We start from the raw sequence: 13,881 nt of genomic DNA, 5'->3' as shown, positions 1-13,881 counted from the left end.
GAAGATGTGTTTGGCGTTTGCCAAGGTGGAACTGAGTTTCATACTCTTCTTCATAGATACACATGCCCCTTTGTGGAGAAATTTTCAATTGAGATTGAGACTTACTACCGACCAGATGCTGGAAAGCAAACCAATATCTTCAATCTAAATACCACAGAGCGCAGGCAAAGAATTGTGGGTAAGTTCTCAAACTGGCCCATTCCTCTCACTTTTAAGTTATCAGTATGTAGTATCGCATGAATGCTTCTATGCTGAGCAACTGATTGTCCAGGAGTGGCTGATCAATGATGGTTATCTGATGATATTTAGGGTCAGTAAGTGACTGAGGTATAAGTGGACATCTGTTTCACTCAGAGCATATAAAGTGCTGTGCTGTAAGGCAGCTTCACCAGCCTTGAGAATGCTTCACTCCATGTAGATGTTAGGAACTTTCACATTTTGAATTCCCAACCATCATTTCATTGTTGAAATCCAGTGCAGCTGGAGGACAATAGCTTAGGGGATGCTGCTGTTACACACAGGAGCGGAAGAACAGCCAGGCTCCTGGCAAAATATGTGCACTATGTAAGAGTAGTAGTCAGGAATGTAGCTGAGCATCTGAAGCAATTTTGACATAAGAAGGAACAGCAACTTGAGAAATCGAAGTATGATTATCTTAATTTTCTACAATCAATTACTTTTTATAAAACCTTTATTTACCCACAGATACTATTGATATTGTACGGGATCTCATCTCACCCAGTGAATACAAGATAGAGGAAGATCCACGATTATACCATTCGGTGAAGACAGGACGTGGACCTCTGGGAGATGATTGGCTAGACAGTGGAAATACTGGGCCTTTTATGTGTGCTTACAAGCTTTGTAAGGTGGAGTTTCGGTATTGGGGCATGCAGTCCAAGATTGAACAATTCATCCATGATGTAGGTAAGCATGATATCTTCTTTATTGCCATTCTTTTTCATCTTCCCTCAGCAAACAAAGATCCGTGGGAGTAGTGGATGGTTTGGTTTTTCCTGATGTTGAATTGTAACTCATAGCAGTTCCATCCAACATTGTAAATTGTAATAGTTTAGCAACATCTGGAGGGCTACAGGTCCCCTAACTCTGGCCTACTGAAGCTAGTTGATTTAGGCCACAATAATATGGAATAGGATGATTGATCCTGTATTTGTGCTGGCAGAGGCATGCTCTCTGCTAATTACAAGGCATTTGTACAATCTTCCAGCGTATGGCAACTCTAAATGATATCTCTGAAATTGGTGAGAAATTGGATTTTCTTCCTCTGTATTGCTGATTAACTACTGCTCTAGTTCAATTCTACCCTTTGGGGTAAAAATTCACCCAAAAGGTTTTAATGTATTGATTGGTTGCTTGGGAGATACTCTTGCTACTGTGACCTCAGAAGTATTAGTGGTAGTAACCATGTAAGGGAAAGACTTCAGACAGTCACAAGGGCTGAAACCAGTAAATTAGAGAAAGAGACTGTGTTGACAGCACAGTTGAAGGAGCAGCCTGATTTCAAAAGACTTCAGAAACATAGATGATATAAAATAATGGTTGCCAATTAAGCCTAATATTAGATTGGGGAGATTTGTTTAGAATTAGGAGATACTACGGGTAGAGCCTTAAAGACATTTATGACTATCCATGTAAATCAGCTTCTGACATGAACTGAATTGTCATCCAAGTTTGTGCAGCACTCTCAAACAAAAAAAAATGACCTACGCTGTGCTGTCTGCTCATCTAATCTGTGTCCCTGAATGCAGTAGCTGACATGTGGCAGATTATGAGGATGACAAGATGCCAATATAAATTGGATACAATAATTTTTGGTTGGATTTGAGCGTGATTTCTGGATTTCTGAAAGAGTTTAGATTGAAACAAATGTGAGATCTCTTCTTCAATTTAAACATATGTGATGGAAATGGTCATATCAAGTTAAAGATAAAGTTTTGTGATATGAAATTAGACAAAGAGGCTAAAGCACAACTGTCTAATGACATACTTGATGTAGTGAAGTGGTAGTAATGGGGTGGTACAGCATGTTTTGGTTTCAGGTGTCTGTAGAAGTTTAGATTCCTTACTTCACTTTTTCCACAACATCATTATGTGAATAATGTAGGTTGATTTAGAGACCCTGGTTTCAATTTAACTCAAGGGATTATCTCCATTCCTGACTATTAATTTGACATTGTCTTGTGATTTTAGCAGAGTAATTACATCTAGCAGAGCCCCACATCCCAATAAGATTAGCCCCACCCCTTTCAGCATTCCATAAATCCCTCAAGATGTGGTTATGTCATCAGCCCTGGGGGGAACCAGGGAGATTTATCAATGACTCCCTTGCTATGGTTTAATATCACCCCCTCCTTTTTGTTTGCCTTTTAATAGTTATTTTTATGTGTGACTGTCTTTATGTATTTATTATTTGGTTAAGTGCTATATGCTTCCCAAAGCCACTTTCACGTAAGATAGGGGGCTACCTAAATATCATAAATAAAAATGCTCATGTATTAGTTACAGGTAAATAAAATGCCAAAATGAATCTTGCGTCTTCATATGCAAAAGGAAAAAGAATTGCAATCCTGTTGGCTCCTTTTATTCTCTAAACTGAATTTTTCTTTTAAAGCTGAACTGGATTGTAATCTTTTAAGTTACTAAAAAGCATTGGAAGAAGCATTCACTAAGTAAATAATGTTTAATCTCTTTTAACGTATTGAGGAGCTGAAGTTATACCTAACCAAAGTGCGGTGTGTCTGGGCAGGGCTATTCCATCATGATTCCTGAATGCCTTCCCACTGTAGGTCTACGGAAAGTGATGCTGCGAGCTCATCGCCAGGCCTGGTGTTGGCAGGACGAATGGATAGATCTCACAATGGATGACATTCGAAGGTTGGAGGAGGAAACAGCTCGTATGCTGGCTCAGAAGATGGCTACATGCGTGGAACCTGAATTAGATCCTGGTGTGCCCAGCCCTGAGTGTCCAGCTGAGTTAGGTGGCCATGAGACACAGGACAGAGTGGATAGCCTGAGGGCTCCCGATTCCTCTCCCGATGACCCATTTGCAAAGCAGTGGTCATCTTCTTCTCGGTCCTCATACTCTTCTCAACATGCTGGTAAGTGACCACTGCAACAAATGGAAAGGAACTTTTAAAAGAATAGAACATAATATGATACTGATGAAAATACACTCTCGCTTCAGCGGAACGACAGTTGTAAGAAAGGATGAAATTCAGTAACATTTCATTCAAGGTTATAATCAGGGACTAACTACTCGTGTATTGATGGTAATGTTGGCTTAGGTTTTTTTTACAAATGATTTTTGTCTCTTCGCTTACTAGTTCTTGACTCATTTGATTTTTGACTCATTTGAAATACTTCACTTTATTTGCATTGTGCAAAGGCATGGCATTATGAATATTGATACATATAAAGATTAGTTAGGGTGTGTATTAGAGTATCAATTATAGCAACCATTGTTTTTGTTTTCCTTTGTAATTTTTTTCTTGTGTTTGGAACTTAAAGAAGGAAAAGAATTGAGGAAAAGGTGAAAATAGATATTGATATACAGGGAAGAAAGTTCTGTTGCAGAATAGTTTTTTGTGAAATTGGTTCTATTAATAATTGTAATCTGACCTATTTCCTTTTCCTACTCTTTTCTTGTCTGTAAAAAAATTAAGGACTTCCTGCAATTTTCTGCAAATTCAGAAAATTGAGATAGTAAAACAAACTTCATAATAAGATACTATTGATTTCAGTGATCATAGCAGAGTTCCTGTTGCTGCTGAGAATGACTTGTCTTTACCCAGCTGTCTTGGTCATTATGATTTCACTTGATATGTCTCCACTGCAGTTGTGGTGTCTACACACAGTTTATCAGAATGGCGGATGCAAAATATTGCACGGGACTCTGAGAACAGTTCCGAAGAGGAATTCTTTGATGCTCATGGTTCGTAATACTGAATAGAGTAACATGATTCTACATTGTATTTTGTTTCTGAGAAGACTTGAGTTCAGACTCATTTATAGATGACAAGTAACTACTTTTGGTTCCAAGGCTTGGGATTCCAGTTATGCAGAAGCAAACCTGTAAGAACTAATTCTTTGTGTATGTATTGAGGTTTATATGGATTTATATGGTGAGGGAATGGTCAAAGTCTCTTATCCTTACTCTTTGAAAAGAGGTAGCATGTCCATACATGAAAAGATGGTTCATAGCTTAGTTGTTAAAGGTACAAGGGGGTCTTTTTTATGTGTGCATATGTGATCAAGTGTCATAGGAAATATAGGAAACTACCTTCCATCAAACCAACACGTGCCCAATCCATTATTATCAACAGGTAGATCAATAACTTTTAATAATTTCAGATAGAAATCTTTTTGACTTCTATTTTGTGAATCCCAAAGGTTAATTCCAGCGTTTAAAATTTCTACTTACAGATCATGGATTCTAGTAGAATATGTATAGGTGTACATATATGTATAAGCACATATATTGAACTGTGGAGTTCTTGATGCTCTCTAAGCTTAGTTGTTTGCTTGCAGACATTTCATTACCTACCGAGGTATCATTAACAATGTCTGTGGGGATTGCTCTTTGTTTACATATAGTAGCTTGCCCTGCCAGTTCAGTTGTGTGTGCTTTTTCCTTGGTAATTCTTTGATTAGGGTATTGTTTTCTGCCTGTTTGCCTGGTGTTAATCCTTATCTGGATTTTGGCTGCTGGAGAGGAAGTATTCTAGTCGTTTTGTTTTCTTCTTAGCATTTATAGTGCCTCTTTTGAATGTAAATGTGGTTTATCACTATGTATCTATTGGTAGCTGAGTTATCTGAATATCAAGCACTCTGCTAATCTTCTGTCTGTTTGTCCTACGTAATAGCTATTATAATCTTTGTACAGCAACCCACAGTAACCCAAATTCTCCATTACCAAAGTATCTCACAGGAGGAGCTATATAAGAATATTATTTCAGATGTAAATGCATTGCAGCAACACCAAAAAAAGAAACAGACCGCCTATACATCAAAATAGTCACACAACTTTGTTTAAAGGTGCCTGACCACTTAGCCCACTATAGCATAACCAGCAGAAGCTTCAAAAATGGGGAGCATTAGCATACATCAAAACCATCTCAGAAATAACCACCTGACAACCTTCTGTAGCATATGGCCCAACTACAGGTAGCCCTTAGGTTGGGACAGTAATTTTTACTGGAATTTCCATCACTAAGCAATATGGTTTTAAAACCCCATACAGAGTGAGTGCATCACTAAGCAGTAGCAATCTCTGTAGTTCCCATTGCCATTGTTAAGGGAGGATAGTGGGTTGTTAAGCAGGCACCACCTCTCAACTTCCTACCATCTTCCAAACAAACTCAGTGAGGAACCCAGCAGAAAGTTGTCAGGTGGCTTGCAAGCAGCCCAGCCAGTAGATAAGTGGTTGATGCCAGGTGAGAAAGGGAGCAAGGAGATGTATGGATAGCCGAGGAGGCCTGAGTATGATGGGGTTTGGGGTGGCTGCAGCTGCTGCCAGGAAGGAGGTTGCCAGGGTTTGTTCTGAGGCAGCGAAGCTTGGGGAGTGTATGCAAGCAGCAGGGAGGCACAGCGCAAATGCTGTGGGGCTTGGGATGGCTGTTGGTTGAGAAGGGTGGCTAGGGAGGTCCTGCATGAGTACAAGAAGGCTTGGGAACGGTGCATGAAAGGGAGATGCACCACAAGCTTAGGGAGGGTGTGTGGGTAAGCTGACATGAGCACAGGAGGCTGAGGCAGGATATGCAGGGTGGGGAGGCGTATCTAGGCAAATTGCAACATTCCTTTCCATCTTCCACATTCACTTTGTGGGCATCCAGCTGGGAAGGTTGCAAATTGTAATCATGTAATTGTGGAACATTTCCAACTGTCATAAAAGTGAGCCAGTTTCCAAGTGCCCATATGGCAATCATATGACTGTGAGATTGCTTAGATGGCCAGAACTTTGAGTACTGATTGTTATCACCTCTCATTCAGTGCCATTGTAACTTTCATTGTTAAACAAGTAGTTCTTTACCTAGGACTACCTGTGAGCCCTCCAAAACATCTTAAGAAAACAAAAAGACGCAATAGCCCAAGAATTAAAAATGAGTCATCTACAAGCTTCAATACAAGCACTATGATTGCTACTGTGTAGGGCAGATTAACATCAGACAATCAGGCAGAATACAATCAAGGAACTACCAAGGAGAATACTATACCTCAGTAAAACTGGCAAGGCAAACTACTGTATACACATAGGGAGCAAGACCTACAGTACTCTCACTGATGTTATTACCTAGTTGGGTAATGGAATGTCTGCAAGCAAACAACCAAGCTCAGAGAGCACCAAGGTCTCCACAGATGATATATTGCAAAGCTAGAAAAGAATTCTTCCTATGAATCTGGAGGACTGTTAGAGACATTCATCTAATGTGCCTTCGTTTAAAAATTATCCTTTCTTTCTTAACTCTGATTTTTAACCATGATGGGCATTTCAGTGTATTTGCAGTGACTAGACTGCATGTAACCCTTTTTCATTTTAGAGGATTTGTCTGACAGTGATGATGTGTTTGCAAAGGAAATCACTAAGTGGAATTCAAATGACTTCCTTGATACTCTGGAGCGACCCAATGAACGGGATGAGGTTCTAGGTAAGAGAAATACATTTCCATGACTTCTATGACTTCTGCCCTTTCTGACCTCTAGAGTCCGTTATTGGTCTTTTGCCTTTTGTCACCTTGCACTGAGTGCAATATAAATTTCCTTTGCAGTTGATGCGACTGGAGCAACCAAGTCAGATAGTGATGGTGCCCCTGTACCTGGCCCACCAGAGGTGAGGAAACCTATGCCTGCAACACAGCATTCCTATTTCATGGCCTTAAGTTATTGTGGCTCCAAGCAATCGGAGACGACTTGTGATGATTACAGGATCACTGTTGCCATATCCTTAGCCAATTTTTCATATCCTTGGCTGCAATACATGGCCACATTTAACAAACACCCCCCCCCTCCTGCCCGGGATGATACGCACTACCTCCATCAAAAGATCTTATCCTCATAGTGCCTTGTTGCCTTGTTTCCATAGGTTGGCTCAGAAGGGCTCTCTGGGACCTGCCGTATTCATGCCCTTTTCCTGATCCTCCACAGTGGCAACATCCTAGACCAGGGTGTGGGAGAACCAGGCTCCAAACAGGCTGATGTGCATACACTCACTGCTACCTTGGACTCAGTCACCCGACTGCACTTTCCTGAAGCATTGGGGCACATAGCATTACGCCTAGTGCCCTGTCCACCGATCTGCTCTGCTGCCTATGTCCTGGTCTCCAAGTAGGAAGCATGTGTTGTTGTTTTTTTTGAGTTGCTAAAGACTTGATGCGAGTAGTGCTATTTGGCTGTCTGCCTGAGAAAACAAGAATTGCAGGCACCAGGAGTATGAAGGGGCTTAATGAGGGCAGTGGTACCTGCTTCATCCATATTATTTTTTGTTCTGGGATCTAGAAAAAAATATGACACCTGATCTTTGCACTAGCTTGGGTATGGTAAAGTACTTGAAGTATGTGATGTACCACTCAGAATGAAGACCCAAGAAGGTGAACTGTGCTTTGGGCCAACACTAGAGACTTCTGGGCAGGACTTTCCAAGAAAATTATGTTTCATCTTTTCAGAATTAGTCTCTCTTTCTTCAGGTGCTCATAGCTCTGGATATTGGGCTAAACTCTTACTACAGAGTTTAATTTCAAATGATTGCTGGCCCGTGGCCATTGCTTAAGCTGTATGTGGAGAATGCCTTCTTTTGTCATTGACGTGGTAGATGATTGGTCTTTTAGTCCCCAAGCATTTTTTTTTAAAAAAAAGCATCATTGCGTGATTATACATGGGAGGTAGTTTCATAGCTCTCTACAAAGACATGCCTGTGTTTTAGATTGTGTCTTGATGTTCCTTTCAACTCGTCTTTCCTAGACTCAGCCCCTACAGCCACGATGGTGACAGTCTGTCCAGTAGCCAAGATCACATCCCACTCGCTGCTTTGCCTCTGCTTGCAACCTCCTCAGGCAGTTATCAGAGCGCCGTGGCAAAGGTCATTTCCCGCACCAACCAGGCTTATGCCAGTTTCATCCATTCCCCTGACGGCTTGGGCTTCTGTGGCCAGGTTAGATTGCTGGCAATTTTTAGAGCTTGCATAGGAAGTTGAAGGCAGAAATCTAGAACAGAGGAAGAAAGATCTTTAATTCCTATGTGCCCACATGATGCAGTGGAAAAGACATTTAGATCTGCAGCCTGTTCAGTTTTTTTTTTCTTTTGAAATAGAGCTGTGATGTTTATTGGAAAAGTAATTCAGAAAACACTGAGATAATACATTACAGAGATCCATTCTTTTTGCAACATTAACATTTGCAAATGTTAATTGATGATGATTGAGTCCACCATAAAAATCATAGCACTTGAGGTCTTCAAATCACTTATGATTTCAAGGTTATGTATTTCCCTATAACCATAAGGATTGGAGCCTATTCCCATATAATCATGCAATGGTTGTGCACTATGCAGAATTAGAAAAAATATTTTCTAATGTTAGAAATTAGAAAATTTATAATTTAGTAATTAGTAAATTAGTAATTTTCTAATGCCACGACTGGCTAGGGACTTCTTGGAGTTGAAGTTCACACATCTTAAAGTTGACAAGTTTGGGAAATGCTGCTCTAATATGCAGTATATTTTCCTGCTACTCCAGTCATAATCATTATAGAAAAGAGGTAGAATATATATTTTGGATCCTTTCTAGTTTTCTTGAAAATTTAGCAAGAAAGAATGCTGATGCCTTGAGTTTCTTCTATTAGCAATTCATCTTCATCTCTCCCAACAGGTGCTGCTGATTGGAGACTGTGTTGGGGGTATCCTGGCCTTTGATGCTCTTTGCCACAGTCGTGCTGGTGGATCAGGAAGTCATGGGAGCAGCCGTCGTGGCAGCATGGTCAGTTCCCAAGCCCTGGGATAGTTCTCCTTACCTGTGACGATGTTATCCTTCCGAATTGTAAAATGGGCAGAGGGATTACATACTGACGAGGTGAACTGAAAATAGATGAAGAGGAGAAATCTTTTCTTCTGACTTCATTTTAGAGATGAACTGCTCACGTATGTCTGCTCTAGAATGCAATGTAGTACATCAGTCAAGCGTCCTGTTTCTTTTTGCTGAGATCAACTGCAGGGGTGGGTAATATTTTTTTTGTAGCCAGGAGGCACAGCTGTTTCAAATTCTGAGGGCTGATAAGAGAGTGAGGGGCAAAACTTTGTCATGGTTACAGTTTGGTTTGCTAAAAGAGGCATCGTGTGGCTGTTGGAGTTTTATGCTGCTTGTTTTAGTGACTATTTCACCAATCATGGTTCAGCAGCTTGCTATTAAATTCTGGAAAAATAAAATTCTGGGTAATTTTCCTGAGGTCATGATTTACCCTTTTTGCCTAAAGAAAAGGCATTCTAATTGTCTGAGCAAAAGAGAAACTTCTCAACCTTCCATGTTTCTTTCCAGAATGCTGATCTCCTTTCTCCAGAGACTTCTATGGTACGAGATCCACTGCTCAAAAAGCCGGAACCATCGGGGGGAATTGGCCGTGTCAGTCCTGAGCCAGGAGTACTTCCTCCTACTCCGAAATATTGTGATAGTGTTGCTCCAGAGAGTGACTCTTTACAACAGCAGCAAATCTTGTCCAGGTGAGACATTAAGGAATCCAAGGTTATAAAGCCAAGATGACTTATTAGATATTGTTTTTCAGTAATCTGAGCTGCTTGTTTGCCAGATGAGAACAGGAGGTCAGCTGAATTGCTCTCAGTCTTCTAAAGAATTTCTCTAACCTTAAGTAGCATACTGTAAGGAGTCTGTTAAACTTTTCGCACTTAGAGTAAATGTAGTAAAATCATGGGTGCACAATCTAGAATCCTCAAGAAGTTGCTGAATCCCAACTCCAGAAGCGTTATATTCTGTAATGCTGACAAAGGTGGAAATAAAGAGAAGAAGAGGATGACCAGGAGCAAGATGAATGGGTACAGCGGCAATGGCTGCACCATTGCAAGACCCGAAGGTTTCGGGTTAGGGGAGGATCATCCTGAGAAAAATCTGTTTATTTGATCATTAGGAATTGATACTGACTTGATGGCATGTAATTAAGAAAAACCGAGAGTGGTAATTCAGCAACATGTGAAGACTTATAATACATGCTACCTTTCTCCCTGGAAAGGTAGAATTTTGGAAGACAGCTATTGTTATTCCTTGGTTGTGTAAGACGTTGCTGTGGTAATAATGTAAAGCTCACTGGAGTTGTGCAATGTACAGATCTGAACTAGGAGAGGTGCTTTGGATCCAACACAGATGCTCTTGCTGTGCTGGGTGGCTGTTCCTTAAAGTCATGCATTTTTAGGGCTTACACAGCTCATTCACACAACACTACAGTAAGTGTGACCCTCCTGGCTTCCCAGTATTGTTTCTCACTTCAGATCCAAATGCTGTATGTCTATAGTTAACAATAAGAAGGATGCTGGAAATTGTAGTTCAGTAACTCTGAATCAATTGGGCTGGAGAAGAAGCTTCTTCGGAATGCAACATTTCTGTCATTAATTTTAATTTCCACCCTATAAGTGCTGTACTTATTAAATTTCTTCACTTTCTTTTTACTAATTGTTATTGATTTTCTGTTTACCATCATGCATTCTTAGTTTCTTTAGAAATTAAAATAAATGGACAAATGTAATTTGTGGACTATTTGGACTTGGTTGGGGGCTGTTTGTATTTTCTGTCAGGGACATGATTTTACCCTCCTCTTGTCTTTAGTCTGCCTGCCTCAGAAACAGAAGGAGACCCTCGACGGAGCAGTAACTCTTCATCTTCGATGGTGGAGACTTTTGAAGGCCCTAACATGGTTGGGAAGCTGGAATTTAAAGTGTCTGGCTTTTTCTTATTTGGCTCCCCTCTGGGATTGGTACTTGCACTTCGTAAAACAGTAATGCCCGCCCTCGATGGTACGGAAATGTTTACTTCTTCCATCTTTCTGCATTTCATCACATTTTCTGCTTTTCTCATCCATTGTAGACAGCAGCAATCTACACAGTTGTTTATGTCTTTCAGTGGCTCAGATGCGACCGTCCTGCGAACAGATCTATAACTTGTTTCATGCTGCTGACCCCTGTGCCTCCCGCCTGGAACCTCTGCTAGCTCAACAGTTTCATGCTGTGCCTCCTTTTGGGGTCCCCCGCTATCAGAAGTATCCCCTGGGAGATGGCTCGTCCACTTTATTAGGTGAGGAAAAACGGTGAAGTCCAGGCACTAAATAATGGACTGGAAAGAGCTTTGGCCTGACCTGGTAGGGCTCTGTTGCTTCTTTTCTTTTGGAAATATGAAAGTGGAAGGCTGGGGCTGCAGCGTAAGGGATGGAGGATGTTTGAGATGTGGTTCTGCACTTCGGGAACTGCAGAACAGTGTCAAACTCACATTGCCACTGTGGTGTCATGTGACGTATCGGGACTTTTTTCCGCCTTTGCTAAACCGGGCATGGGCATGGCCAGCGCATGATGCATCCAGGAGTTTCAGAACTCTGATATATAAAGAGGAATTCTCTGGAGTCAGTCTCATAATTCAATAGAGGCGTTTGATAGAGCAGCCGTGTCCCTTTACCCCTTTGCTGGGAGGATGTCACATGTTTATATTATTTATTTGTAGCCGCTGTATTTCTATTCCTAAGTGGAAAGGCTCCCAGGGTGGTTTATTTAAGCTGACATGGAAAAAGGGAACAGAGAGGGACAAAGAGGAAAGCAAGCAAAAGGTCAACCACATTTGAAATTACAACTGGAAAGTGCTTGACTGTTTGGGAGGGAAACAGCTTAGGAAGAGAAGGAGTCCAATGGAGCTGGTCTTTCATCACTTAGTCATTAATTAGCCTTGCTTCCTATTATTATCCTGCAGCAGGGATATAATAAAATATTTTATCCTTACATAGAAAATCAGCATGGAACTGATGGCAATGGTGTGAAGTAGACATCTCTGAATAATAGATTTCTATTTGTAGGGAATGTTATAGGGAAGGACATAAAAGTTCTCATCTCTGGTCTGATGTGATAACCACCACTAAATTCTGCTGCATGTGCTGATTGATATGCGGGGCTTCTCTGCACTTGAGGCTAACCGAGACAGAAACATGTTGTGACAGAATCTGTATTGCTTTTAATGTCCTCATGACATTGCCTGCTTTGGACCCCAGCCCACGAGTGAGGGAGTGTTAAGCCCTTTTAGCTAGACTCATGTCAAAGAAGTGTTTTTCCTTTTATGCCAGATCTGTTCAGCGGGAGCTTCTTCTACAATTCTTCCGTATGCAAATGATCAACCAGCAACTTTTGAAAGGTTTTATCTGTCAGGCCCAAGGAGGAAGTTTACTTCCTTTCTCAGAATGTATATTGAGTCATTTATAATGATAGGAGGGGAATTTCCTTTCTGTTTCTTTTTTTAGCTGTCAGCAGTATAAATTTGAAACTTCTGAGTAGAAATGCGTAATTTATTTTAATTTTATTCCATTTTTTTCTTTTTAGAACTAATGTTTTAATTACTTTCCTGTGTAATTGAATAGAGGTAGATGGAATATGCATGTGAAAGGAAGTGTATGTGTGTGGGAGAACTTTTAGAATGCTGCATAAAGTAAGAGGAACTGCAGATGTGCTTTTGACTGGTGACCCCAGTGCTCCTGAGGAATCCTCTACATTCATCTGCCATGCTAAGGAGCCTGTCACGTTTGCCTGTCATGCATTCTGATGCCATGCTCTGTTGCATTGAGACAACTGCAGAGAGGAAGCTGAGCAAGGAATATTTCTTGAGGAATTGGAGCCTAGAGAGAGAGAGAGAGAGAGTGCTATTGTAGGAGAAAGTCCATAGAAACATTAGAGTGTTTATTATATTTACATATTGCATAATATTATACATATATTATATTAACAGGTCATTCACCAGCTCAAGACACTCCCTTCTCTTGTTTTCCTTCAAATAACCCATTGAAAGGGTTGGGCTGAGAGGTGAATGACTGGGCCAAAGTCATCCGATGAGCTTGGGAGTGGACTAGAACTGAGTTTCTCTGATCCTAATCCAGTTTTCTCCCCCACTACATTGCAGGATCCATGTCATGACTGAAACTACTGATATATTGTGTGTGTATGAGGGGTGTGTGTAGTGTACACGTACCGATTTCCTTTTAAGGAGTGGCAATCTTGTGCCACCTTGCTAAGTTAATTCCGCAAAAGAAATTACGAGAATTACAGTTCCAATACAGCTGGAAACAATGAATTTAGGAAAGGCTGGTGCTGCAGTACAGTAATGGAGGATTGGAAATATGCCATCATTGTGTTTATCTCTGCTTATGTTTCTCCTTGAACTAGCCGACGCCTTGCAGAGTCATTCTTCCCTCTTTGTGAGTGAGCTAGACCTTGTGACACCACCCACTCCAACAGGTGCATTTGGAGGCTTCTGGAAAGGAAATGAGGGAGCTGCAAGTGACAGCACTGCAACCAGCACCAATGAAGTTGTCAAGAGTGAGTTACTTGCTGCCTTTTTATACTAATTTCCTCAAAACCAGATTTGACTATGCATCTATTGTTCATTTTTGTCAGCTTAGTGGGCCATTTGGTATTATGAATCCATTTGCTGATAGGAAGGACTACCATGAGTTTTCTACGTTTAAAAAGCATTATTTTCTTTTAGATATTCTTATTTTTGGCAGGTTGAGTCCTGTTTTGATTGCTTTAGGTGTTACAAACAATAAATATTAGAAAATGTGTCATCTAGTTATTTAGTTGAAGTGCTGGAAAGCTATGTATCTTTACTGTGTCTCTCTTGTA

General features: G+C 40.7%; 1 protein-coding gene across 4 annotated transcripts in view; it reads left to right on the top strand.

Moving 5' to 3' along the window:
- The window catches only part of PITPNM1 (phosphatidylinositol transfer protein membrane associated 1), a 28,964-nt gene that overhangs the window by 4,765 nt on the left and 10,318 nt on the right, over positions 1-13,881 (top strand). For all 4 annotated transcript variants that reach the window (XM_014063004.2, XM_014063005.2, XM_014063003.2 and 1 more), the window contains 13 exons: positions 57-178; positions 706-927; positions 2,808-3,119; positions 3,857-3,952; positions 6,558-6,665; positions 6,786-6,847; positions 7,100-7,341; positions 7,975-8,164; positions 8,879-8,986; positions 9,542-9,723; positions 10,838-11,025; positions 11,132-11,302; positions 13,423-13,575. In XM_014063004.2, the coding sequence (XP_013918479.1) occupies positions 57-178; positions 706-927; positions 2,808-3,119; positions 3,857-3,952; positions 6,558-6,665; positions 6,786-6,847; positions 7,100-7,341; positions 7,975-8,164; positions 8,879-8,986; positions 9,542-9,723; positions 10,838-11,025; positions 11,132-11,302; positions 13,423-13,575 (2,156 nt within the window). The remainder of the gene's footprint in view (positions 1-56; positions 179-705; positions 928-2,807; positions 3,120-3,856; positions 3,953-6,557; positions 6,666-6,785; positions 6,848-7,099; positions 7,342-7,974; positions 8,165-8,878; positions 8,987-9,541; positions 9,724-10,837; positions 11,026-11,131; positions 11,303-13,422; positions 13,576-13,881) is intronic.

The sequence above is a fragment of the Thamnophis sirtalis genome, unplaced genomic scaffold, assembly GCF_051295495.1.
Source record: "Thamnophis sirtalis isolate CommonGarterSnake01/CBP01778 unplaced genomic scaffold, rThaSir2_p1.2 scaffold_1, whole genome shotgun sequence".
Taxonomy (NCBI): Eukaryota; Metazoa; Chordata; class Lepidosauria; order Squamata; family Natricidae; genus Thamnophis; species Thamnophis sirtalis.
This window is presented reverse-complemented; position numbering and strand designations above follow the sequence as displayed.